Genomic DNA, 27,752 nt, shown 5'->3' on the forward strand with positions numbered 1-27,752 from the left:
CTGTATATCGATCCCATAGCGCACACTGTATATCGATCCCATAGCGCACACACTGTATATCGATCCCATAGCGCACACACTGTATATCGATCCCATAGCGCACACTGTATATCGATCCCATAGCGCACACTGTATATCGATCCCATAGCGCACACACTGTATATCGATCCCATAGCGCACACTGTATATCGATCCCATAGCGCACACACTGTATATCGATCCCATAGCGCACACACTGTATATCGATCCCATAGCGCACACACTGTATATCGATCCCATAGCGCACACTGTATATCGATCCCATAGCGCACACTGTGTATCGATCCCATAGCGCACACACTGTATATCGATCCCATAGCGCACACTGTATATCGATCCCATAGCGCACACACTGTATATCGATCCCATAGCGCACACACTGTATATCGATCCCATAGCGCACACTGTATATCGATCCCATAGCGCACACTGTATATCGATCCCATAGCGCACACACTGTATATCGATCCCATAGCGCACGCTGTATATCGATCCCATAGCGCACACACTGTATATCGATCCCATAGCGCGCACACTGTATATCGATCCCATAGCGCGCACACTGTATATCGATCCCATAGCGCGCACACTGTATATCGATCCCATAGCGCGCACACTGTATATCGATCCCATAGCGCGCACACTGTATATCGATCCCATAGCGCGCACACTGTATATCGATCCCATAGCGCACACACTGTATATCGATCCCATAGCGCACACTGTATATCGATCCCATAGCGCACACTGTATATCGATCCCATAGCACACACTGTATATCGATCCCATAGCGCACACACTGTATATCGATCCCATAGCGCACACTGTATATCGATCCCATAGCGCACACTGTATATCGATCCCATAGCACACACTGTATATCGATCCCATAGCACACACTGTATATCGATCCCATAGCGCACACACTGTATATCGATCCCATAGCGCACACACTGTATATCGATCCCATAGCGCACACTGTATATCGATCCCATAGCACACACTGTATATCGATCCCATAGCACACACTGTATATCGATCCCATAGCGCACACACTGTATATCGATCCCATAGCGCACACACTGTATATCGATCCCATAGCGCACACTGTATATCGATCCCATAGCGCGCACACTGTATATCGATCCCATAGCGCACACACTGTATATCGATCCCATAGCACACACTGTATATCGATCCCATAGCGCACACACTGTATATCGATCCCATAGCGCACACTGTATATCGATCCCATAGCGCCCTCTATACCGATCCCGTCGCGCTCAGCTCTCCCCCGAGCCCAGCCGGAAGCCGAACCCGATGAGGTCGGTGCCGCGCAGCAGCGCCGCCTCCTGCAGCCCCAGCGGGGTCCGCAGCGCCTCCACGAGCAGCGCCGCCGCCTCCCGCTCGGCCGCCCCGAACGTGGCCTCCAGGCGGACGCCGCCGCGGAGCCGGAAGCGGGCGGGGCGGCCCCGGGCGGCCCCCAGCGCCCGCAGGAACCGGGCCCGGAGCCGCGCCCGCGCCCGCTGCGCCTCGGCCTCCTCCTGCGGCTGCGGCCCGCGGCGGGGCTCGAACCCGCGGCTCCCCCCGGCCGGGCCCCGCGGCAGCCGCAGCACCGGCACCGGCACCGAGTCCTCGCCGGGGGTCATTGGGCCTGCGAGGGAGCACAGGGAGAGGCTCCTACAGACACCCATAGACACCCATAGACACCCATAGACACCCATAGAGACCCATAGACACCCATAGAGACCCATAGACACCCATAGAGACCCATAGACACACATAGACACACATAGACACCCATAGACACACATAGACACACATAGACAGACACACATAGACACCCATAGACACACATAGACACGACACACATAGACACCCATAGAGACCCATAGACACACATAGACAGACACACATAGACACCCATAGACACACATAGACACGACACACATAGACACCCATAGAGACCCATAGACACACATAGACACACATAGACAGACATAGACACCTATAGACACACATAGACACCCATAGAGACCCATAGACACACATAGACACGACACACATAGACACCCATAGACACGACACACATAGACACCCAGACACCCATAGACACCTATAGACACCTATAGACACCCATAGACAGACACCCATAGACACAGACACACATAGACAGACACCCATAGACACCTATAGACACCCACAGACACCCATAGACACAGACACCCATAGACACCCATAGACACCCATAGACACAGACACACACAGACACACATAGACACCTACAGACTCCCATAGGGCAGAGCCCACATGGGGGGGCTATGGTTACACCCCATTAAACGCCCCCCCACAGCCCCCCCCAACCCCTCCATTGCCCCACATGAGGCCCCCCCAACCCCTCCATTGCCCCACATGAGACCCCCCCAACCCCTCCATTGCCCCACATGAGACCCCCCCAACCCCTCCATTGCCCCACACGAGACCCCCCCCAACCCCTCCATTGCCCCACGAGACCCCCCCCAACCCCTCCATTGCCCCACACGAGACCCCCCCAACCCCTCCATTGCCCCACATGAGACCCCCCCAACCCCTCCATTGCCCCACATGAGACCCCCCCAACCCCTCCATTGCCCCACACGAGACCCCCCCAACCCCTCCATTGCCCCACACGAGACCCCCCCAACCCCTCCATTGCCCCACACGAGACCCCCCCAACCCCTCCATTGCCCCACATGAGACCCCCCCCAACCCCTCCATTGCCCCACATGAGACCCCCCCAACCCCTCCATTGCCCCACACGAGACCCCCCCAACCCCTCCATTGCCCCACACGAGACCCCCCCAACCCCTCCATTGCCCCACATGAGACCCCCCCAACCCCTCCATTGCCCCACATGAGACCCCCCCAACCCCTCCATTGCCCCACATGAGACCCCCCCAACCCCTCCATTGCCCCACATGAGACCCCCCCAACCCCTCCATTGCCCCACATCTGCCCCCTCCATTGCCCCACACGAGACCCCCCCAACCCCTTCGCCGCCCCACACGGGCCCCCCCCATAGAACCCCCCAGGCCCACGGTGCCCCCAAGTGCCCCCGAGCCCCGCGCTGCCCCACATGGGCCCCCCCCCACACCTCCCATTAGGCCCACGGTATCCCCCAGTGCCCCCACAGGCCCCCAACCCTCCAAGACCTCCCAGAGCCGCCCCACAGATCCCCCATAGGCCCACGGTGCCCCCCAAGTGCCGCAGCCCCACACGGGCCCTGTCCCGGTACCTCCGGTTCCCGCTCCGGCTCTGTCCCCGTTCCCGCCGCCGCAGATTCGCTACCGCTGATTCAATACCGCACATTCACTACCGCAGATTCGCCACCGCTGATTCAATACCGCACATTCACCACCGCAGATTCGGCACCGCTGATTCAACACCGCACATTCACTACCGCAGATTCGCCACCGCTGATTCAATACCGCACATTCACTACCGCAGATTCGCCACCGCTGATTCAATACCGCACATTCACTACTGCAGATTCGGCACCGCTGATTCAATACCGCACATTCACCACCGCAGATTCGGCACCGCTGATTCAATACCGCACATTCACTACTGCAGATTCGCCACCGCTGATTCAATACCGCACATTCAGCACCGCAGATTCGCCACCGCTGATTCAATACCGCACATTCACTACCGCAGATTCGCCACCGCTGATTCTCCACCGCACATTCACCACCGCAGATTCGCCACCACTGATTCAATACCGCACATTCACCACTGCAGATTCGCCACCGCAGATTCACCACCGCAAATTCACCACCGCTGATTCAATGCCGCAGATTCGCCACCGCTGATTCAATGCCGCAGATTCGCCACCGCTGATTCAATACCGCACATTCACCACCGCAGATTCGCCACCGCAGATTCACCACCGCTGATTCTCCACCGCACATTCGCCACCGCAGATTCGCCACCGCTGATTCAATACCGCACATTCACCACTGCAGATTCGCCACCGCAGATTCGCCACCGCTGATTCAATACCGCGGCCGCCGGGCCCTCGGCCCGTGTCGAATCTGCGGGCGCGGCGGACGCGGGGCGCTGGGCGCGGAGCGGCTCCGCCATGGAGCAGGCCCCGGGGCAGGCCCCGGAGCCCCGCGGCGCCCAGGCCGAGGACGGGCGGCTCCGGGCCGGGGCCAAGCGCGTCACGTTCCCGTCGGACGAGGACATCGTGTCCGGGGCCGTGGAGCCCAAGGACCCCTGGAGACACGGTACGGGGGGTGCGGGTGACGGGGCTGCACTGGGGGTAACGGGGCTGCACTGGGGGTAACGGGGCTGCACTGGGGGTAACGGGGCTGCACTGGGGGTAACGGGGCTGTATTGATGGTAACGGGGCTGCACTGGGGGTAACGGGGCTGTATTGATGGTAACGGGGCTGCATTGGTGGTAACGGGGCTGCACTGGAGGTAACGGGGCTGCATTGATGGTAACGGGGCTGCACTGGGGGTAACGGGGCTGTATTGATGGTAACGGGGCTGCATTGGTGGTAACGGGGCTGCACTGGAGGTAACGGGGCTGCATTGATGGTAACGGGGCTGCATTGGTGGTAACGGGGCTGCACTGGTGGTAACGGGGCTGCATTGGTGGTAACGGGGCTGCATTGATGGTAACGGGGCTGCACTGGGGGTAACGGGGCTGCACTGGGGGTAACGGGGCTGCATTGATGGTAACGGGGCTGCATTGGTGGTAACGGGGCTGCACTGGGGGTAACGGGGCTGCATTGGTGGTAATGGGGCTGCATTGATGGTAACGGGGCTGCACTGGGGATAATGGGGCTGCATTGATGGTACCGGGGTTCCATTGCCGGTATCGGGGTTCCATTGATGTTATCGGGGTTCCATTGATGTTATCGGGGTTCCATTGATGGTATCAGGGTTCCATTGCCGGTATCGGGGTTCCATTGATGGTATCGGGGTTCCATTGCCGGTATCCGGGTTCCATTGCCGGTATTCGGGTTCCATTGATGTTATCGGGGTTCCATTGATGGTATCCGGGTTCCATTGATGGTATCCCGGTTCCATTGATGTTATTGGGGTTCCATTGATGGTATCCGGGTTCCATTGATGGTATCGGGGTTCCATTGATGGTATCCGGGTTCCATTGATGGTATCGGGGTTCCATTGCCGGTATCGGGGTTCCATTGATGGTATCCGGGTTCCATTGATGGTATCGGGGTTCCATTGATGGTATCCGGGTTCCATTGCCGGTATCCAGGTTCCATTGATGGTATCCGGGTTCCATTGCCGGTATCCCGGTTCCATTCCCGGTATCCCAGTTCCATTGCCGGTATCCCGGTTCCATTCCCGGTATCCAGGTTCCATTGCCGGTATCCCGGTTCCATTGCCGGTATCCCGGTTCCATTCCCGGTATCCCGGTTCCATTGCCGGTATCCCGGTTCCATTGCCGGTATCCAGGTTCCATTGCCGGTATCCCGGTTCCATTCCCGGTATCCCGGTTCCATTGCCGGTATCCAGGTTCCATTGCCGGTATCCCGGTTCCATTGCCGGTATCCAGGTTCCATTGCCGGTATCCCGGTTCCATTCCCGGTATCCCAGTTCCATTGCCGGTATCCCGGTTCGATTCCCGGTATCCCGGTTCCATTGCCGGTATCCCGGTTCCATTGCCGGTATCCAGGTTCCATTGCTGGTGATGGGCTCTGGACTCAGGGCAGGATCCCGTGCTCCCAGTGCCTTCCATTGCTCCTTCCCGTTGGCTTCAGCTCCTCCTCATCCCAACATTTGACCCCTGCAGGGCTGGGAATAGGCGGTGGGAGAGGCCCTGGGAGCCCCGGGAATGCTGCGGGATGGGAGTCGGGATCCGCCGGCTCCCGTTTCCCACCCCACGGGGCAGATGCTCCATTGCAAGCAGCAGTATCCCAACAGCCCCATCCCAGGGCATGGAGCATCCAACCCTTCTCCGTTCATCCCAGTGTCCCGGCCTCCTCCTTGGGAAGAGCTTCCCCGTATCCCGCTCCTTTGCTGCTTGCTTTGGGGCTTTTGGAGCTATTCCCACCTTTTCCCCCTCTGGAGCTGCTGGACCTTTAAGGCACCTGAGCTCCGGGCTGCAGTGTTGGGTTCCATCCCTCCTCCTCCATGAATTATTCCTGCCTCGGATTCCTTATCGCCAGGCTCAGTTCCAGGCTCCGACCTCTCTCTTGTCTCCTGCCCTTTGGCTGCTCCCGTATCCCTGCCCGGGTTATGGTGGCATTCACCTGGAAGCACTTCCCGGTCATTCCCAGCTTGTTTTCCGTCTAATCCAGCGTTTAAGCAAGCCAAGGGGATATCTGGGATAGGATGATGCTGGGAAGAGGGAATATGTAGGGCCAGGAGCTGCTGCCAGCCACCTCAGTCAGCTTCCCAGGCTTCCCTGCCCATGGCTTGGGAGTTATCCATTGGGAAACGAGCTTCCCGCTGTGTCCTATGGGAGCTTCCTGCTGTGTCCTATGGGAGCTTCCCGCTGTGTCCTATGGGAGCTCCCCACTGTGTCCTATGGGAGCTTCCCGCTGTGTCCTATGGGAGCTTCCCATTGTGTCCTATGGGAGCTCCCCACTGTGTCCTATGGGAGCTTCCCGCTGTGTCCTATGGGAGCTCCCCACTGTGTCCTATGGGAGCTTCCCGCTGTGTCCTATGGGAGCTTCCCGCTGTGTCCTATGGGAGCTTCCCACTGTGTCCTATGGGAGCTTCCCGCTGTTTCCTATGGGAGCTTCCTATTGTGTCCTATGGGAGCTCCCAGCTGTGTCCTATGGGATCTTCCCACTGTGTCCTATGGGAGCTTCCCGCTGTGTCCTATGGGAGCTTCCCGCTGTGTCCTATGGGAGCTCCCCACTGTGTCCTATGGGAGCTTCCCGCTGTGTCCTATGGGAGCTTCCCACTGTGTCCTATGGGATCTTCCCGCTGTTTCCTATGGGAGCTTCCTATTGTGTCCTATGGGAGCTCCCAGCTGTGTCCTATGGGAGCTCCCCGCTGTGTCCTATGGGATCTTCCCACTGTGTCCTATGGGAGCTTCCCGCTGTGTCCTATGGGAGCTTCCCGCTGTGTCCTATGGGAGCTCCCCACTGTGTCCTATGGGAGCTCCCCGCTGTGTCCAATGGGAGCTTCCCGCTGTGTCCTATGGGAGCTCCCCACTGTGTCCTATGGGAGCTTCCCGCTGTGTCCTATGGGAGCTCCCCACTGTGTCCTATGGGAGCTCCCAGCTGTGTCCTATGGGAGCTTCCCATTGTGTCCTATGGGAGCTCCCCACTGTGTCCTATGGGAGCTTCCCGCTGTTTCCTGTGGGAGCTTCCCACTGTGTCCTATGGGAGCTCCCCACTGCGTCCTATGGGAGCTCCCCGCTGTGTCCTATGGGAGCTCCCCACTGTGTCCAATGGGAGCTTCCCGCTGTGTCCTATGGGAGCTTCCCGCTGTGTCCTATGGGAGCTCCCCACTGCGTCCTATGGGAGCTCCCCGCTGTGTCCTATGGGAGCTCCCCACTGTGTCCTATGGGAGCTTCCCGCTGTTTCCTGTGGGATCTTCCCACTGTGTCCTATGGGAGCTTCCCGCTGTGTCCTATGGGAGCTCCCCACTGTGTCCTATGGGAGCTCCCCACTGTGTCCTATGGGAGCTTCCCGCTGTGTCCTATGGGAGCTCCCAGCTGTGTCCTATGGGAGCTTCCCGCTGTGTCCTATGGGAGCTTCCCATTGTGTCCTATGGGAGCTTCCCATTGTGTCCTATGGGAGCTCCCCACTGTGTCCTATGGGAGCTCCCCACTGTGTCCTATGGGAGCTTCCCGCTGTTTCCTGTGGGAGCTTCCCACTGTGTCCTATGGGAGCTTCCCACTGTGTCCTATGGGAGCACTGGGACCAGTTCTGGGCTTCCCAACACCAGGAGACCTGGAGCAGGGCTTTGGACACGGGATGGATGGGATGGAAGAGCTGGATGGGCTCTTGGGATGAAGCTCTTCCCATGGGGGTGGTGGGACACTGGGATGGGTTGGATGCTCCATCACCACCCGGGTCCCTTGCTTGGGCCTGGATGAGCTTTAAGGTCTTTTCCAACCCAATCCATTTCATGATTCCAAGGGCTTTAGGAGCGAACCCAGGGGTCCTGATCCTTCTTCCCGCCGGAATCCCAGTGATGCCAGTGGGAAGTGGGACCGGGATGTGCCAGAGCGGCTCAAATCCCATGCTCCAGCAAAGAGCTGGATAAAGCTTCCCCCAGGAGAGGGCACAAGAACCTGTGTGCTGCCGGAGCTCCTTTGGGATCGGAATCCTCCACCTGGAACCTGCTGGAGCTGGGTGGGAGATGCCCATTCCCATGGGAATAGCACTGCCCCTCCTTGGCTCCGGAGCACGCTTCCTTGCTTGAGGAAAGCGGATGGGATCAGGAATGGGGATCCTCTCCATGGCACTTGCTGGCGTTGAAGTGTTTCCCACCTTCAGCTCCCAGGGAATCATGTCCCATGTGGTGGAACCATGGAATCAGGGAAGCAACCAGGTTGGAAAAGACCTTCAAGCTCGATCCCAACCTTCCCCCGAGGCCACCCCCATCCCATGTCCCTGAGGACCTTGGCTCCATGGGTCGGGACCACTTCCAGGGATGTGATCCCATCATTCCAGCCTCTTCCAATGCATTTTGGGAAGGAATCATTCCCAGGGTCCCACCTCAGCCTCCCCTGGGGCAGCCGGAGGCCGTTCTCTCTTGTCCCATCCCTTGGGAGAAGGCACCCCCACTTCCTGGCTCCAAGGTCCCCCCGGAGCCTTCTCCATGGAAACCCTCAGAGTTCCTTATGGGCCTTGTCCTCTTCCTCGCATCCCTTTGGAGCGCATCCCTTTGGAGCGCATCCCTGCGGCCCAGGGGGATTTTGGGGATGCAGAAGCCCCTTTGGGTCTCAGCAGGGAGCAGAGGGAATCCCGGTGGTTTTCCAGCACCGCCCGGGTTTATCCGGCTCGGGATGGCGCAATCCCGAGGGATGGGAGGAGCAGGAGCTGGGGCTGTTTGTGCTTGCCCAGGTGAGGTTCCTTGGGGAGCTGGTTCCTCCAGCTCCGCTTCCCACCTGGAATAGCTGCAGCGGTGGCCATCGCCTCCCACAGCATCCGGAGCAGCGGCCGTATCCCGGAGGCCGGAAGGGCAGGAGCTTCCCGCCGGGAATTGCAGCTCCCAAAGGGCGGCGTCTCCGGAAGCCACCTGGGGACGTTGGGAATGGCTGGAGATGGGATTCCGGGGGGAAGCGCTTCCCACGGAGCCCGCTGGGATGCTGGGATGGGATGAACGGAGGGGGTTTGCTTGGATGGGGTTTGGAGCACCGGGGTCTGCGGACCCTTCCCATGGAAGCAGCCGAGCGTTGAGGCGCTTCCCAAGCCACGTCATTCCATGGTGCCATGGTTTCCTGGCCTGTGTTCCAGGAGGAGCGCATCAGGCCCTGCCAAGCTGGGCTTTGTTATCCCAGGGCTCTTCCCAAAAGCTTCCCTGCTCCTCAGAGAGCCCAGGCCCCTGCGGAGGAGCTGGATTGGCTTTGCCAAGCCCATTCCTGCCCAAGCAAGCCAGGACTCACTTCCATCCGTGTCCTTTGTGTTGGAGCAGCCAAATCCCTGGCATCTCCTTGCCGGGCTGTAGATCCCGGCGGATAAGAGGGGTTCCGACGGGGGGGTGTCAGATCCCATGGGAAGCTCATCCTTTCCCTGTCTCCTTCCAGCCCAGAACGTGACGGTGGAGGAAATCCTGAGTGCCTACAAGCAGGCCTGCCAGAAGCTCAACTGCAAGCAGATTCCCAAGCTCCTGAAGCAGATCCAGGTAGAGCCGGGGCTCAGTCCCCCATTCCCGGCAGGAATGCGGGCTCAATTCCCACTCTGGACCACGTCTCCCCTATGGGGTTAAGCCAAACCCGATGGGATGCTCCAAGCTCTTCCCTTGTCCCTGCAGGAGTTCAAGGAGCTGGCTCCCAGGATAGACTGCTTGGATCTCAAAGGTGAGGCACCATGGACCTGCGTCCTCTTCCGGAACCGTTCCCGGCTGGAATTGTGCTCCCAGTTGGGCCTCTCGTAGCCTTCATCCCAGAGGAGTGAATTCCAGGCCGAGGGATGTTGATATCCTGGTTGGGGAGCACCAGGACATCCCCTCCGGCAGGATCCGTCCCTCCCAGCGCATCCTCATCCCAGGGCAGCTCCTTTGGGACATCGGGATAAGCATGAGCCCGTTGGCCATCCCATTTTGTCTGGGAATGGCTCCTTCCTGCCCACGTTGGCTCGTAGGGAGCATCTCCTGTAGCTCCATCAAGGAGAGGGATTGCATTGGCCTCCTTTCCCTGCGAGGGGTGTCTCCTGCAGGGAATACCTCGGGAATGCCGCCTAGGGGGGTTGTTGGGGAGGGGAGGGGGGGGATCCCCCTTCCCCCGTGTCCTCCCGGAGCTCATCCCACTTTTCCCAGGGGAGAAGCTGGATTACAAGGCCTGCGAGGCTCTGGAGGAGATCTTCAAGCGGGTCCAGTTCAAGGTCGTGGACCTGGAGCAGACGAGCCTGGATGAGGACGTGAGTGGCCTGAGCGCCACCAGCTCCTGGTGCTCGATCCAATGGGAAGCGGGGAAAACGGGAATGCTGCCCTTGCTCAGCTCCATAGGGATCCGTTGTGCAACCGGGGACACGGTTCCACCGGTGCCGGAGGAGCTTTGGGACCTTTCCCAGGCCCAGCTCCTGCTCTGCTGCTCCCGAACCCTGCTGTAAGGCCTGGGTTACACCTTTGCTTCGGAGCCCGGTTGGAATCTCGGGTGCTTCCTTGGCCTGGGAAAGGCTGGATAATCCCACAGGGAGCAGCCAGCCAACGATCCAAGGGCAATCCCATTTGCCTGTATCCTTGGAAGTGTCGCTCACGTCCCTCCATGGCCAGCACCTGGGTGCCGAGGGTTTGGATCCCTTTGCAAGGTGCCCCTGTACGGCTCCATCAGCCCCATTGGCTGCCCCGGAGCTATTCCCGGTGCCGGGAATACCACCCCTGGGCATCCCTTGGGGACGCGGTTGGGGTGACACATGGGCTCTGTCGTGGAGCTCTGGGGCTCCCCATGGGGTGACGCGAGCGGCCTCCGGAGGAGCCGTTTTTCCCCCTTCCCAAGCGATTCCCAACGTTTTTGCCCCGTTCCCAAGCGATTCCCAACGCTTTTCCCTGTGTCCATAGGGAGCCTCGGCGCTGTTTGACATGATCGAGTACTACGAGTCGGCCACGCACCTCAACATCTCCTTCAACAAGCACATCGGCACCCGCGGCTGGCAGGCGGCCGCGCACATGATGAGGAAGGTGGGTGCGTGGTCCTGAGCGCTGCCAGCACCCATCCGCACCCGCGTGGGGCTCCCGGATCCATAGGGATGGGGTTGTGCTCCTCCGTTGCCGATGCGTGGGGCCGGAGGAGCTCCAGGGCCTTGCTGCATGGGAATGGCGTGGGAAGGAGCTGGAGCTCATCCTAGGGCTTGAGCTCCAGCTTCCATAGGGCAGCGTGCTCCAAACTGGGAGCATCCATAGGGATGGAGCAGCCACACCTGCTCCATCCAACCCATGCCCGTGTCCCACCACCCTCATGGTGAAGATCTTCCTCCCTAGATCCCATCTCAATGCCCCCTCTCCCAGGTCAAAGCCGTTGCCCCTCATCCCATCCCTCCATCCCGTGTCTCCCATAGGCAGCCCCAGCGCAGAGCGGGCTCCCATGGGCTGGGATAGGGGTTGGGATACGGCTTGGGAAGGCCTTGGCTGTGGAACGGAGCCCGTGGAGGCTCCGATCCCAACCTGTGGAGCCGGGTGCTCATTATCCTCCCACCGGATGAGCCCTCTTGGGCTTTGCCTCCTTGACCTCATTGTGGAGCTGAGCCGGAGCCAAGGAGGAGGCACCAACCGCCCTCGGAGCGCAATTATCCCGGGGGATGCAGGATGGGGCTGAGCCGGGCCCTGCAGCGCCCAGCCCGTGCCAGAGGTGCTGCTGGAGCCCATCGCGATGCTTCAGGCCCGGTGGTGGGGTGAAGGAGCCGGAGACACCCTTGGGAGCCGTGGGATGGGCTGGGAAGGATCCAACCCACAGGGATGCCTTCCCTAGGGCACCTGGCTCCAAACCCTTCTCCATGCAACCCATCCCAGTGTCCCAGAGTGAGGAACTTCCCTGTATCCAACCTGGGGCATCACCGCCATCAGATCCTATTGGCCTTCCATGCTGGGGCTATGGAGCTGATGGACATCGGTTGGTGTCATCTCCCTGGACTTGTGCAAAGCCTTTGCCGCTGTCCCACACGACATCCTTGTCTCTCCATTGGAGAGACATCCATGGGATGGGTGGGCAAGGAACCGCCTCAATGGCTCCGTGTCCGCCCGGAGACCGGGAGCGAGCGGTGTCCCTCAGGGCTCGGGGTTGGGATCGCTCTTGTCCAACGTCTTTGTGGGTGCCATGGACGGGGGGATCGAGTGCGCCCGCAGCAAGATGCTGATGGCACCAAGCTGGGTGGTGGGGTGGATGCGCCGGAGGGAAGGGATGGATCCAGAGGGATGCATCCATCCAGAGGCACCTGGACACGCTGGTGAGGGGGGCTGATCCCAACCTGATGGAGTTGAACCCTGCCATGACTTGGGGGTGTTGGATACCAACCGCATCCTGGGCTGCATCAAGAGGAGCGGGACCAGCAGGTCCTGGAGGTGATCCTGCCCCTCTGCTCTGCTCCCGTGAGACCTCCCTTGGAGCATTGGGTGCAGTTCTGGTGTCCTCAACATCAAAAGGACATGGAACTGTTGGAACAAGTCCAGAGGAGGCCACGAGGATGAGCAGGGGCTGGAGCACCTCCTGTATGGAGACAGGCTGAGAAAGTTGGGGCTGCTCAGGCTGGAGGAGAGGCGGCTGCGTGGAGACCTCAGAGCAGCTTCCAGTATCTGAAGGGGGCTACAAGGATGCTGGGGATGGACTCTTCATCAGGGACTGTAGTGACAGGACAAGGGGTAACGGGTTCAAACTGAAACAGGGGAAGGTTAGATTGGATCTAAGGAAGAAATTCCTTACTGTGAGGGTGGTGAGGCACTGGAATGGGTTGCCCAGGGAGGTTGTGAGTGCTCCATCCTTGGTGGTGTTCAAGGCCAGGTTGGACAGAGCCTGGGGTGCCATGGTTTAGTGTGGGGTGTCCCTGCCCATGGTAGGGGGGTTGGAACTGGATGATCTCCAGGCCCTTTCCAACCCAAACCATTCCATGATTCTATGAGCTTGGGGCTGTTAAGCTCAGGAAGAGCGGGACAGAGCTGGTTTTCCAGGCGGGATCGGCTGCTTCCCATTGGAATCGGGAGCGCGGTGGCCGCGCGGGGGGGGTTTGGCCCTGGAGGTGAGTGGGGGGTGATGGCGGCGGTGTTCCCGCTCTTCCCTGTTCCCAGACCAACTGCCTGCAGTGCCTGGATGCGCGGAACACGCCGCTCCTGGAGCCCTCGGCCCCGTTCGTGGCGCGGGCGCTGCGCATCAGCAGCAGCCTCGTGGTGCTGCACCTGGAGAGCGCCTCCTTGTCCGGCCGCCCGCTCCTGCTGCTGGGTGAGAGCGGGAATGGGCGCCGGGATGTGGGAATGGGCGCCGGGATGTGGGAATGGGCACCGGGATGTGGGAATGGGAGACTGGGATGTGGGAATGGGCGCCGGGATGTGGGAATGGGAGACTGGGATGTGGGAATGGGCGACTGGGATGTGGGAATGGGAAACTGGGATGTGGGAATGGGAAACTGGGATGTGGGAATGGGCGCCGGGATGTGGGAATGGGCGCCGGGATGTGGGAATGGGCGACTGGGATGTGGGAATGGGAAACTGGGATGTGGGAATGGGAGACTGGGATGTGGGAATGGGCACCGGGATGTGGGAATGGGAGACTGGGATGTGGGAATGGGCACCGGGATGTGGGAATGGGCACTGGGGTATGGGAATGGGCACTGGGATAGCAGGAATGTGACACCAGAATAATGGGAATGTGCCACCAGGATAGTGGCAGTGTGACAGGGGATAGCGGGAATGTGCCATGGGATAGCGGGAATGTGACACTGGGATAGTGGGAATGTGACACTGGGATAGTGGGAATGTCCCACTGGGATAGCAAGAGCCCCATCCCCATGTCCCGCATCCCATGGGATCCTGGGAGAGCCCCATCCCTGTATCCCGCATCCCATGGGATCCTGGGAGAGCCCCATCCCTGTGTCCCGCATCCCATGGGATCCTGGGAGAGCCCCATCCCTGTATCCCGCATCCCATGGGATCCTGGTGCCCTGGGGCAGGAGGGAGGTTGGGTGCTGCTGTGGGGCCCCCCCTGCCCTTCTCCCCCCCCGTTCCTGGGCATAGGGCACTTGTTATCCAATGGATCCGGGATGCATCCCAGCAGGCTGGAGCTAATGGCAGGGTTGGGATAACAGGGATGAGCTCGGCCCTGGCAGCCTTTAGCCCCTTATTCCAGCTGGGAATAACTGAGGGCATCATGGGGAACACAAGCTCAAGTCCAGCCTTCTCCTTAAACCGTGCCAGTGAGGGCCTTGGCTCCATGCTTAGGGGATGGGAAAGGGGTGGAATCCCTTCCCGGGATGTGATTCCAGCCTCCCAGCCTCTTCCCGATGCCCTTTGGGAAGCCGTGCTTCCCAGCAGCCCCCTTCCAGCCGCCTGGAGCAGCTTGAGGCCGTTCCCTCTTTGGCTGCGGGCAGGAGGCGGCGCCCCAAGGGGCTCCGTTGGGCTCGTGCCCCTTGGGAATGTCCCTCCGGAATTCCCAGCGCGGGATGGGCTCCGAGCCGCCGCTTTCCCGCTTTTCCAGCCACGGCGCTGAAGATGAACATGAACCTGCGGGAGCTCTACCTGGCCGACAACAAGCTCAACGGGCTGCAGGACGCGGCTCAGCTGGGCAACCTGCTCAAGTTCAACTGCTCCATCCACATCCTGGACCTGCGCAACAACCACATCCTGGATTCGGGTGAGGCATCCCTCGGGAATCGCAGCCCGGCGCAGCCTTGGCGTGGGGGCCAAGGCGCTGGATGGCTCCCAGCTTGAGGTCTAAAGGCGGACGTGCCGCCGCTGCCAGGTGCGGTGCTGCGGGAAAGGGGGTGCCGTGCGTTTCCCACATCCTGGATCCCGTGGGATGGGGGGAAGCGCTGTGAGAGGCTGCAGGATCCATGCGGGAAGCGGAGCTGAGGGCGGGCTCTTTTCCAGGCTTGGCCTACATCTGCGAGGGGCTCAAGGAGCAGCGGAAGGGCTTGGTCACGCTGGTCCTATGGAACAACCAACTGACCCACGCCGGCATGGCCTATCTGGGAATGACGCTGGTGAGGGCGCCTCGGGATAACGGGAAGCACGGCACGGCCGATCCCAATGGATACCCTGCCCCTTGCGTCCCGGCCCCCCCCCCGCTGTGGCTGCACGTAGGGCCCTGAGTTCCCCCCCCGTGGGCTGGCTCCGGCTCCACGCCATCCCCATGGAGCTCCTGTGGCTCCCCGCAGCCTCACACGCAGAGCCTGGAGACGCTCAACCTGGGCCACAATCCCATCGGGAATGAAGGGGTCCGCAACCTGAAGAACGGGCTCATCGGGAACCGCTCCGTGCTGCGCCTCGGGTTGGCCTCCACCAAGCTGACCTGTGAAGGTGGGCACGGCCTGCAAGGCACCAGGGGCAGCACCACGGCCCCACCGCGGGCTCCGCAGCTCCCGCCGGCGCTTCCCGAGCTCCGGAGCGGCGCACGGGTTCCTTGGGAATGCGGGGGGGATGTGGGCAGGGGAGCAAAGGGGAAGGTTGGGATGCGCCGTGCCCGGCAGAGCTCAAGGAGAAGGATGCCCTATGGAAGGTGTCCCTGGGGGGTGGCTCTGGAGCATCTCAAGGCTTCCCAACACAAACATTCCATGATTCCATGACTGTCCCATCAGCTCCGTGTCCCTGCAGGACCTGACTCCCTGCTCCCACCCCATTGAGCTCAGTGGGTCCCGGATCCCATTCCCTGCTCCCTCAGCTCCGTGTCCCTGCAGGACCTGACTCCCTGCTCCCACCCCATTGAGCTCAGTGGGTCCCGGATCCCATTCCCTGCTCCCTCAGCTCCGTGTCCCTGCAGGACCTGACTCCCTGCTCCCACCCCATTGAGCTCAGTGGGTCCCGGATCCCATTCCCTGCTCCCTCAGCTCCGTGTTCCCGCAGGAGCCGTGGCCGTGGCCGAGTTCATCGCCGAGAGCCCCCGGCTCCTGCGCCTGGACCTGCGGGAGAACGACGTCAAGACCGGGGGCCTGATGGCGCTGTCCCTGGCGCTCAAGGTCAATCACTCCCTGCTGCGCCTCGACCTGGACCGCGAGCCCAAGAAGGAGGCGGTGGGTGCCGCATGCCAGGGAATCCCTTGGGAATGGCGGGGCGGGGATGGGCAGGGGGAGCGGGGATCCTGGTGGGGTGCTCAGCGCGGCCTGGATGGCACTGGGGTGCTGAGCGCTTCCTATAGAGCAGTGGGATGCTGAGCGCTTCCCATAGAGCAGTGGGGTGCTGAGCGCTTCCCATAGAGCAGTGGGGTGCTGAGCGCTTCCCATAGAGCAGTGGGGTGCTGAGCGCTTCCCATAGAGCAGTGGGATGCTGAGCGCTTCCCATAGAGCAGTGGGGTGCTGAGCGCTTCCCATAGAGCAGTGGGATGCTGAGCGCTTCCCATAGAGCAGTGGGGTGCTGAGCGCTTCCCATAGAGCAGTGGGATGCTGAGCGCTTCCCATAGAGCAGTGGGATGCTGAGCGCTTCCCATAGAGCAGTGGGATGCTGAGCGCTTCCCATAGAGCAGTGGGGTGCTGAGCGCTTCCCATAGAGCAGTGGGATGCTGAGCACTTCCCATAGAGCAGTGGGATGCTGAGCGCTTCCCATAGAGCAGTGGGGTGCTGAGCGCTTCCCATAGAGCAGTGGGGTGCTGAGCGCTTCCCATAGAGCAGTGGGATGCTGAGCGCTTCCCATAGAGCAGTGGGGTGCTGAGCGCTTCCCATAGAGCAGTGGGATGCTGAGCGCTTCCCATAGAGCAGTGGGGTGCTGAGCGCTTCCCATAGAGCAGTGGGGTGCTGAGCGCTTCCCATAGAGCAGTGGGGTGCTCAGCGCTTCCCATAGAGCAGTGGGATGCTGAGCGCTTCCCATAGAGCAGTGGGATGCTGAGCGCTTCCCATAGAGCAGTGGGATGCTGAGCGCTTCCCATAGAGCAGTGGGATGCTGAGCGCTTCCCATAGAGCAGTGGGATGCTGAGCGCTTCCCATAGAGCAGTGGGGTGCTGAGCGCTTCCCATAGAGCAGTGGGATGCTGAGCGCTTCCCATAGAGCAGTGGGATGCTGAGCGCTTCCCATAGAGCAGTGGGATGCTGAGCGCTTCCCATAGAGCAGTGGGATGCTGAGCGCTTCCCGTAGAGCAGTGGGATGCTGAGCGCTTCCCATAGAGCAGTGGGATGCTGAGCGCTTCCCATAGAGCAGTGGGATGCTGAGCGCTTCCCATAGAGCAGTGGGATGCTGAGCGCTTCCCATAGAGCAGTGGGGTGCTGAGCGCTTCCCATAGAGCAGTGGGGCGCTGATCGCTTCCCATAGAGCAGTGGGATGCTGAGCGCTTCCCATAGAGCAGTGGGATGCTGAGCGCTTCCCATAGAGCAGTGGGATGCTGAGCGCTTCCCATAGAGCAGTGGGATGCTGAGCGCTTCCCATAGAGCAGTGGGATGCTGAGCGCTTCCCATAGAGCAGTGGGATGCTGAGCGCTTCCCATAGAGCAGTGGGGTGCTGAGCGCTTCCCATAGAGCAGTGGGATGCTGAGCGCTTCCCATAGAGCAGTGGGATGCTGAGCGCTTCCCATAGAGCAGTGGGATGCTGAGCGCTTCCCATAGAGCAGTGGGATGCTGAGCGCTTCCCATAGAGCAGTGGGATGCTGAGCGCTTCCCATAGAGCAGTGGGATGCTGAGCGCTTCCCATAGAGCAGTGGGATGCTGAGCGCTTCCCGACACATCCCATGTCCGGGGGTCTGTGGTCCTTCCCCTTGCTCCCAGCCAGGACCCATCTGGGATGCACTTGGCATCCCTTGGGATGGGAATCCCACAATCCCGCCGGTGATTCCTTTGGGAGGAAGCTCTTGCGGCCCTTGTTTCTTGGGCTGCTGAGTTCTGTGCGGAGGAAGATCCAGCGTGTTCCGGCGTTCCTGCCTGGAAAAGAGCCGCGCATCCCGGTATTCCCAGTGATTCCCGGGCGTTCCCCCGCAGGTGAAGAGCTTCCTTGAGACGCAGAAGGCTCTGCTGGGCGAGATCCAGAACGGCTGCAAGCGCAACTTCATCCTGGCCAAGGAGAAGGAGGAGCAGGAGCAGAAGCTGCAGCAATCGGCTTCCATGGCCGAGATCAGCCCGGCCGAGCCCATCCCGGATGGAAGCCCCGGCTCCACGCGGGAAGAGGCGGCGATGGCGTCGGAGAACGGGGGCACGGAGCCGCCGGAGCGGGAGCAGGACCAGGACAATGAGAGGGATGAGGTGACGGACTCGGACACGGATGAGGATGAGGATGAGGAGGATGCTCCCTCGGAGAGGAAGGAGCTCAATGACTCCACCGACGGTGCCCTTGTGTGCCCGGCCCCGAGCATCCCTGAGGATGCTCCCTCCGGCACCGGGAATGCCGCGGCTCCCGCTCCATCCCAGGGACACGAGAGGAGGATTTCGGTCTCCAGCCCTGGCCGAGGCCACAAGGTCTTTGTGGTGACGCGAGTGGAGCCGGGGCCGGAGCGGGATGAGGCCGCTGATCCCAGCGGGAAAACCGAGCCCTGCGCCAATGGAGCCGTGCCCGAGGCTCCCGCTGGTTCCGAGGCGCTTCCCAATGGGCTGAAGGTGGATTTTGCCCGAGCGCTTCCGGAGGTGGCCTCGGAAAGCGAGGGGAAAATGGGAAGTTGTGGAGCAGAGCACGGTAAGAGCCCGGAATCCAGGCCCCCCATTCCCAAATGCGCGGCAAGGCAGCGTGCCGGAGGCCGGGATGAGCACGGAGCCAGTCCGGTCCCTGCTGCTTTCCCAACGGGATGCCCCCAGGGCGGTGATTTATTGCTGGGGAGCTTTTCCCAAGGGAATTCCAAGTGGGGGATGAGTGGGAAGATTCCCTTTGAAGTGGTTCCTAATGCTCCTCCTGGATGAGCTGCACTGAATGGAATGAATCCTTTGGGAAGCTCGTGGAGCCTCTCCGTTAGCACTTGGGATAACGGCCCGCGGTGGATGGGAGAAGGGCTGGGAATGCAGGGATGGAAAGGCAGGACTGGGAATGAAGGGCTGGGAATGCAGGGCTGGGAATACAGGGCTTGGAAAGTGGGACTGGGATGCGGGATGGGGAATGTTGCATTGGGAATGTTGGGTTGGGAATGTCAGATTGGGAATATGGGATTGGGAATGTTGGGTTGAATGTCAGGTTGGGAATGCAGGACTGGGAATGTTGGGAATGTGGGATTTGGAATGCTGGATTGGGAATGTCGGGTTGGGAATGTCAGGTTGGGAATATGGGATTGGGAATGTTGGGTTGGGAATATCAGGTTGGGAGTGTTGGGTTGGGAATGCTGGATTGGGAATATTGGATTGGTAATGTCAGGTTGGGAATGCAGGACTGGATGTTGGGAATGTCAGGTTGGGAATGTGGGATTGGGAATGCAGGACTGGGAATGTCGGGTTGGGAATGTGGGACTGGGAATGCTGGATTGGGAATGTCAGATTGGGAATGTCAGGTTGGGAATACGGGATTGGGAATGCAGGACTGGGAATATCGGGTTGGGAACGTGGGATTGGGAATGCAGGACTGGGAATGTCAGATTGGGAATGTCGGGTTGGGAATGCTGGATTGGGAATGCTGGATTGGGAATGTCGGGTTGGGAATGTGGGACTGGGAATGCAGGACTGGGAATGTTGGGTTGGGAATGTGGGATTGGGAATGTCAGATTGGGAATGTCAGGTTGGAAATGTGGGATTGGGAATGTCAGGTTGGAAATGTGGGATTGGGAATGTCAGGTTGGGAATATGGGATTGGGAATGTCAGGTTGGGAATATGGGATTGGGAATGCAGGATTGGGAATGTCGTGTTGGGAATGCAGGACTGGGAATGTCGGGTTGGGAATATGGGACTGGGAATGCTGGATTGGGAATGTCGTGTTGGGAATATGGGACTGGGAATGCAGGATTGGGAATGTCGTGTTGGGAATGCAGGACTGGGAATGTCGGGTTGGGAATATGGGACTGGGAATGCAGGATTGGGAATGTCGTGTTGGGAATGCAGGACTGGGAATGTCGGGTTGGGAATATGGGACTGGGAATGCAGGATTGGGAATGTCGTGTTGGGAATGCAGGACTGGGAATGTCGGGTTGGGAATATGGGACTGGGAATGCAGGATTGGGAATGTCGGGTTGGGACCGTGGGCCTGGGGGCGCTGGATGGGGACGGAGCCGGTGCCGGTTGCTTCCAGAGTTGAGCTGCTCCAAGAACGAGCAGGAGCTGGAGGAGCTGCTCCTGGAGGCCAGCCAGGACCCGGGGCAGGAGCTGCCCTGAGCCCCCGTGAGTGCCTCCCATGGGATGGGCTGGGGATCCCAGCGGGAGCATCCCGGCGCCATGGCCCCCCCGCGCCTGCTCTCCCCTCTCCCGCAGGTCCATGGAACGGAGGCTCCGGAATGGGTTCCTCCTCTTCCCAAGGGAGAATCCAGCGCTGGGCTCCAGGACAAGGGGTTCTTCCAAACCAAACTCGTGTTTCCCAAGCCCATTCCCAGCCCTCGGCCTCTTCCTCGCGTTCCCGAGCGGAAAAGCGGGACGGGAAAGAGGGGAAAGCCCTGGATGGGTTCATCCCGCTGGACACTACGTGGCACCTTCGCCTTCCCTTTTCCCACCTTTCTCTATGGAGGAGATTCCCACACTACAGGGACGGAGGTGGCGGAATCCCGCCGGATTCCCGGGACAGGCTGTGGCATTCCCAGCCACTCTGCTTATTTATTTGGAATTCCTTCTTTTCCCCTTCTTTTCCCTTCGTTTTTTGGGATCTATTTATCATCAGCTGCACCGTTCCCGCCTGGGGATGCTCTTAGAATCCAGCAACTCCTTCCATCTCAATTCCTGCCTTTGGGAATACCGGGAAAACCACCCCTACCCCCCCCCCCACCACCAAGCAGCATTGGTGGAACCCCCCCCCCCCCCCCCTCCTCGCAGCCAAAGTGGGGAACCCCTCTTTTTGAGCGGGCATCAGGATCCAAAGTGGGGCTGCTTCCAGGTTGGGATTCCCAGCGTTGGGAATGCCGTTCCCAAGGGCCGGGCTGGAATTCTCAGGGAGGGGGACGAGGACTCGGCGCTTTGTCTTTCTTAAGTGCAATAAATCTATCAGGGAGCCGGGGGGTGGCTTTTTGGGGGGGGGGGGGGGGGGGGGCTCTATGGGGGGGGGCATTCGGTGGCATCTCTTTGTTAACACTGGTTTCTATTAAAGGAGCTGCATTCGGCTGTGGGGGCCCCCGGGCAATGGGGGGGGGGGTGATGGGAATGGGACCCCCCCATAACACAGCCCCCCCCCCCTTCAGTATTGGTACCCCCCCTGCACCCCGTTATTGGTACCCCCATTATTGGTGCCCCCCCCGTAGCCATTATTGGTCCCCATTATTGACACCCCCCCCCATTATTGGCAGCCTCCATTATTGCCCCCCTGCACCCCGGTATTGGTCCCCCCCATTATTGGTTCCCCCCCTGCACCCCGTTATTGGTACCCCCATTATTGGTAACCCCCATTATTGCCCCCCCGCACCCCGGTATTGGTACCCCCATTATTGGTAACCCCCATTATTGCCCCCCCACACCCCGGTATTGGTACCCCCATTATCGGTACCCCCATTATTGACCCCCTCCATTATTGGCAGCCCCCATTATTGCCCCCCTGCACCCCATTATTTGTCCCCCCTTTTATTGATCCCCCCCATTATTGAAACCCCCCCCCCGCACCCCATTTTTGGCACCCCCATTATTGGTATGCCCCCCTGCACCTCCTTATTGATACCCCCCCCGCACCCCCATTATTGGCACCCTCCTGCACCTCATTATTGGTACCCCCATTATTGATAACCCCATTATTGCCCACTCAGTTATTGCCCCCCCGCACCCCGGTATTGGTACCCCCCATTATTGGTACCCTGCTCTGCACCCCATTATTGGCACCCCCATTATTGCCCCCCATTATTGACCCCCCCTCATTGTTGGCCCCTATGCCCCATTATTGGCACCCTCCTGCAGCCTGTTATTGGTACCCCCCTTATTGCCCCCCCCCATTATTGGTACCCACATTATTGGTGTGCACCCTATTATTGGTGCCCCCCCCCATTGGTACCTCCCCATTATTGATACACCCCCCCCATTATTGGTACCCCCATTATTGATACATCCCCCCATTATTGGTACCCCCATTATTGATACATCCCCCCCATTATTGGTACCCCCCCATTATTGGTACCCCCATTATTGGTACCCCCATTATTGATACACCCCCCCCATTATTGGTACCCCCCCATTATTGGTACCCCCATTATTGATACACCCCCCCCATTATTGGTACCCCCATTATTGATACACCCCCCCCATTATTGGTACCCCCCCATTATTGGTACCCCCATTATTGATACACACCCCCCATTATTGGTACCCCCATTATTGGTGCCCCTCTATTATTGGTACCCCCCCCATTATTGGTACACTCATTGTTGATACAAACCCCCCATTATTGGTACCCCCATTATTGATACACCCCCCCCGTTATTGGTACCCCCCCATTATTGGTACCCCCATTATTGGTACCCCCATTATTGATACACCCCCCCCATTATTGGTACCCCCCCATTATTGGTACCCCCATTATTGGTACCCCCATTATTGATACACCCCCCCCATTATTGGTACCCCCCCATTATTGGTACCCCCATTATTGATACACCCCCCCCATTATTGGTACCCCCCCATTATTGGTACCCCCATTATTGATACACCCCCCCCATTATTGGTACCCCCATTATTGGTGCCCCTCTATTATTGGTACCCCCCCCATTATTGGTACACTCATTGTTGATACAAACCCCCCATTATTGGTACCCCCATTATTGATACACCCCCCCCGTTATTGGTACCCCCATTATGGGTACCCCCCCATTATTGGTACCCCCATTATTGATACACCCCCTCATTATTGGTACCCCCCCATTACTGGTACCTTCATTATTGATACACCCCCCCATTATTGATACCGCCATTATTGATACACCCCCCCCATTATTGGTATCCCCCCATTGTTGGTACTCTCCCATTATTGGCACCCCCATTATTGCCCCGCCGCCCCCCATTATTGGCACCCCCCCAACCACACCTCAGCCAAAGCACAGAGCAGGAGGTTGAACTGGTTTATTATGGGCTGCCCCCCCCATTACGGTGTCACCCCCCCCATACCCCTCCTCTTCCGGGACCCACTCACCACGGGGGCGGGGGGGGGGGGTGACCCCAAAAGGGATTGGGGGGGGGTCCCCTTGTGTCTCCCCCAGTTCCATCCCGCGGGCCAGGAGCCGCCCGCATCCCTGCCCGCAGAGCATCCTCCATGGGTACCAACGGGGTCGCCGTTATCCCATCGGCATCACTCGGGATGGGGGCACTGGACGCTGCGGGACACGCGCGCCGCCGCCGCCGCCGCCGCCTGGAGCCGGTCGAGCCCTCGCAGGAGCCCCATCCGGTGCCGGATGGAGTGGTCCAGGTTGACGGTGACGGCGAGCAGGGCGCGGGCGTCGCGGGCCGTGAAGGGGAAATCGCGCTGCAGGAAGCTCTGGAAGAGCTCGGGGTCCCCGTCGAGGCCGAGCGCGTTGTGCAGCGCCTGCCGCAGCGCTCCCAGCTCCGCCGCGTGCGCCTCGAAGATGCTCCATAGGGAGCGCGCCCCGAGCTCGGGCCCCGTCGGGCTCTGCCCCATGTCCTCGGCGCACTGCAAGGCCCAGCTCAAGCGGCACGGCCACCGGTCGGCCAACACCACCCACGCGGCCGCGGCGCGCGGGGCCACGGCGGGGCCGCGGCCACCGGAGCGGTGCAGGAGCAGGCGCAGGGTGATGGGGATGGTGTTGACGACGCGGCGCACGCGGGTCCCGCAGCTCGGCAGGTACCGGGACAAGGGGTCGGCGCCGTCGCGCAGGCAATGGAACGCTTCGTGGATGCAGCGCACGGCGTCGCCGTCGCCATCGCCATCATCACCGCCATCGCCGCCGCGGTCCTTGGCGCGGCGCCGCCGCTGCACGTTGCGGGTGATGATGCGGTAGAGCAGGTCCTCCCGCGTCTGGATGGCGGCGTCCAGGACGTGGAGGCGGGAGCGGGCGCCCATCTCCGGGATGGAGAAGGGCAGCGAGACGGTGCGGTTGAGGTAGAGGTACCCGTTGTCGGCCAGGCCCTTCATGCAGCCCGTCTGCTCGAGGCACGGCACAATGACGCTGGGGTCCACGGCCAGGATGAAGATGAAGGGCGCGTTGGCGTCCGACAGCAGCGTGTTGACGGCGTTGAGCACCCCGGCCACCTTCTCCGGGTAGCAGAGCTCCAGGCCGGTGATCTCCAGCACGACGCGGAGGCGCCGGCGCTCGAAGACCTCCATGAAGGCCAAGAAGTCGACGAGCGCCTGCACCTCGGCGCGCACCTTGCTCATGAAGCCCAGCTGCGAGGAGAAGCGCTCGCTGTTGGTCAAGCGCTCGATCTTCTGCTTCTCGCTCACCACCAGGTTCTTGACGATGGAGAAGGCGCCGAGCGCCAGCCCCGAGCCCGACAGCGACGCGATGCCGCTGCCCAGCACCTTGAGCACCGGGCTCTCCTTGACGCCCGGCACCAGCAAGGCCACCAGCAGCACCGCGACGCCGGCGCCCAGCGCCGCGAGCATGGCCCCGAGCTTGAGGCACGTTCCCCGCTTGAGCACCCACTCGCGCTGCCTGAAGCCGGAGGCGAAGCGGGGCCGGGAGCCCAGGACGTGGAAGACGCTGAGGGGCAGGGCCCCGAAGTGGCTGCGGATGCTGTGGCAGAGCGCGGTGACGAGCCCGGCCCAGAGGCGGTCGCAGCCGGCGAACTGCCAGGCGCTGAAGCGGATGAAGATGAAGGCCAAGGCGCGGCGGCGCAGGTGGCCCTCGGTGATGACGGCGCGGTAGAAGCTCAGGTACCAAAGGGCCTGGAGCAGCCCCCAGCCCTTGGGGCTGCGCGGGCGCTGGCGGCCCCGGAGGTGCTCGGATGCTTCGCGCTCGGCCATGTCCTGGCGCATGAAGCCTGCGGGGAGGGGAGGGAGGGAGGGAGGGAGGGGATGGGAAGGGAAAGGAAGGGAAGGGAAGGGAAGGGAAGGGAAGGGAAGGGAAGGGAAGGGAAGGGAAGGGAAGGGAAGGGAAGGGAAGGGAAGGGAAGGGAAGGGAAGGGAAAAGAGAAGAGAAGAGAAGAGAAGAGAAGAGAAGAGAAGAGAAGAGAAGAGAAGAGAAGAGAAGGGATAGGGTGGGATGGGATGGATGGGATGGAATGGGATGGATGGGATGGATGGGATGGGATGGATGGGATGGATGGGATGGGATGGGATGGATGGAATGGGATGGGATGGGATGGGATGGGACAAGATGGCATTCAATAGGGTTGGATAAGATCATGATGGATGAGATGATGGGATGGGGTTGGATGGGGTGGGATGGATGGGATGAGATGAGATGGGATGAAATGGGATGGGATGAGATGAGATGAGATGAGATGGGATGAGATGAGATGGGATGAGATGAGATGGGATGAAATGGGATGGGATGAGATGAGATGGGATGAAATGGGATGGGATGAGATGAGATGGGATGGGATGAGATGGGATGAGATGAGACGGGATGGGATGAGATGGGATGAGATGGGATGAGATGAGATGGGATGGGATGGGATGAGATGAGATGGGATGAGATGAGATGGGATGAGATGGGATGGGATGGGATGAAATGGGATGGGATGAGATGGGATGAGATGAGGATGAGGATGAGATGAGATGAGATGAGATGGGATGAGATGGATGAGAAGGGATGGCTGGGATGGATGGAATGGATGGGATGAGATGGATGAGATGGGAGGATGAGATGGAGGATGGGATGGATGCTAGGAAGGATGGATGGATGGATGGAGAAGGGATGGATGAGATGGGAGGAAGGATAGGAAGGGATGGGATGGGAGGATGGATGGATGGGATGAGATGGGATAGGATGAGATGGGATGGGATGGGACGAGATGAGATGAGATAGGATGGGATGGTGTTAAATGCAGTTGGATAAGATCAAGATGGACGAGATGGGAGGAGATGACATGGGGAGGGATGGAATAGGGTCGGATGGGTTGAGATAGGATGGCATTGATGGAATGGGGTGGGGTAAGGTCAGCATGGATGAGGCAATGGGATGGGATGGAATAGCGATGGGATGGGATGAAGACGGGGTAGGATTTGATGGATGGGATGAGACAAGAAGGGATGGAGTGGGATGGGATGGGAGGGATTGGAATAGGTGAGATAACGGTGAGATAGGATGGAATGGGATGAGATGGGATGGAGCAGGGCCGGGATGCAGGAGCTGATGGGATGGGGATGGGATGGGGATGGGATGGGGATGGGATGGGGATGGGATGGGGATGGGATGGGGATGGGGATGGGATGGGGATGGGGATGGGATGGGGATGGGATGGGGATGGGGATGGGATGGGGATGGGATGGGATGGGGATGGGGATGGGATGGGGATGGGGAGGGGATGGGGAGGGGATGGGGAGGGGATGGGGATGGGGATGGGATGGGGATGGGGATGGGATGGGGATGGGATGGGGATGGGGATGGGGATGGGGATGGGGATGGGATGGGATGGGGATGGGGATGGGGATGGATGGGGATGGAGATGGGATGGATGGGGATGGGATGGGATGGGATGGGATGGGGATGGGATGGGGATGGGGATGGGATGGGGATGGGATGGGGATGGGATGGGATGGGATGGGATGGGGATGGGGATGGGATGGGATGGGGATGGGGATGGGATGGGGATGGGGATGGGGATGGGATGGGATGGGGATGGGGATGGGATGGGGAGGGGATGGGGATGGGGATGGGGATGGGGATGGGATGGGGATGGGATGGGGATGGGGATGGGATGGATGGGGATGGGGATGGGGATGGGGATGGGGATGGTGATGGGATGGAATGGGGATGGGGATGGGGATGGGGATGGGGATGGGATGATGTGGGTGGGATGGGGATCCGGGGACCCGCCACCCACCGGTGACCTTGTCGAGCAGCGAGAAGAGGCGATGGGTGCAGGGGTCGAAGAGCCCCACGGTCACCGGGGTGCTCGTGTGGCAAAGGGTGCGCGAGAGGCAGCGGCAATAGAGGTCTCCTCCGAGAGCGGCTCTGCAGCGGGATGGGATGGATGGGATGGATGGGATGGATGGGATGGGATGGGGATGGGATGGGATGGATGGGATGGATGGGATGGGATGGATGGATGGATGGGATGGGATGGGATGGATGGGATGGGATGGATGGGATGGGATGGATGGGATGGATGGGATGGGATGGGATGGATGGGATGGGATGGATGGGATGGGATGGGATGGGATGGATGGATGGGATGGGATGGATGGGATGGATGGGATGGGATGGGGATGGATGGGATGGGATGGGATGGGATGGGATGGATGGGATGG

The 27,752-nt window shown here is 60.2% G+C and overlaps 4 protein-coding genes across 5 annotated transcripts in view; 2 read left to right on the forward strand and 2 right to left on the reverse strand.

Annotated features, from left to right (window-relative positions):
* CLASRP (CLK4 associating serine/arginine rich protein) overlaps positions 1–3,480 on the forward strand; it is a 30,184-nt gene extending 26,704 nt beyond the window's left edge. Inside the window, exon 31 of the mRNA XM_080635979.1 lies at positions 3,400–3,480. The gene's annotated coding sequence lies outside the window, so the exon portion shown is untranslated. The remainder of the gene's footprint in view (positions 1–3,399) is intronic.
* GEMIN7 (gem nuclear organelle associated protein 7) lies at positions 1,206–3,522 on the reverse strand. Its single transcript, XM_080635985.1, has 2 exons — positions 3,314–3,522; positions 1,206–1,693 (listed from the first exon to the last, which is right to left on the reverse strand). Exon 2 carries the CDS (start codon positions 1,686–1,688, stop codon positions 1,323–1,325), a length of 366 nt encoding a protein of 121 aa, XP_080492111.1. The 5' UTR covers positions 1,689–1,693; positions 3,314–3,522; the 3' UTR covers positions 1,206–1,322.
* Positions 3,523–4,135: 613 nt separating this feature from the next.
* Positions 4,136–21,358, forward strand: PPP1R37 (protein phosphatase 1 regulatory subunit 37). 2 transcript variants are annotated; one of them, XM_080635994.1, is made up of 13 exons: positions 4,136–4,307; positions 9,766–9,863; positions 9,993–10,038; positions 10,497–10,597; positions 11,238–11,357; positions 13,455–13,605; positions 14,857–15,012; positions 15,249–15,361; positions 15,536–15,677; positions 16,221–16,387; positions 18,274–18,961; positions 20,493–20,581; positions 20,672–21,358. In XM_080635994.1, exons 1-12 carry the CDS (start codon positions 4,160–4,162, stop codon positions 20,573–20,575), a joined length of 2,013 nt encoding a protein of 670 aa, XP_080492120.1. In that variant the 5' UTR covers positions 4,136–4,159; the 3' UTR covers positions 20,576–20,581; positions 20,672–21,358. The 2 variants fall into 2 exon arrangements, with proteins under 2 accessions (XP_080492120.1, XP_080492119.1); XM_080635993.1 differs by lacking the exons at positions 20,493–20,581; positions 20,672–21,358 and having other exon boundaries at positions 18,274–19,280.
* Positions 21,359–23,669: 2,311 nt separating this feature from the next.
* Positions 23,670–27,752, reverse strand: part of NKPD1 (NTPase KAP family P-loop domain containing 1) — a gene marked incomplete at both ends in the record, with an annotated part of 8,267 nt that continues 4,184 nt past the window's right edge. The window contains 2 exons of the mRNA XM_080636082.1: positions 23,670–25,318; positions 27,326–27,456. Coding sequence (XP_080492208.1) covers positions 23,670–25,318; positions 27,326–27,456 — 1,780 coding nt within the window. The remainder of the gene's footprint in view (positions 25,319–27,325; positions 27,457–27,752) is intronic.

The sequence above is a fragment of the Psittacula echo genome (assembly GCF_963264785.1).
Source record: "Psittacula echo genome assembly, chromosome: 29".
In the NCBI taxonomy this organism is placed as follows: domain Eukaryota; kingdom Metazoa; phylum Chordata; class Aves; order Psittaciformes; family Psittacidae; genus Psittacula; species Psittacula echo.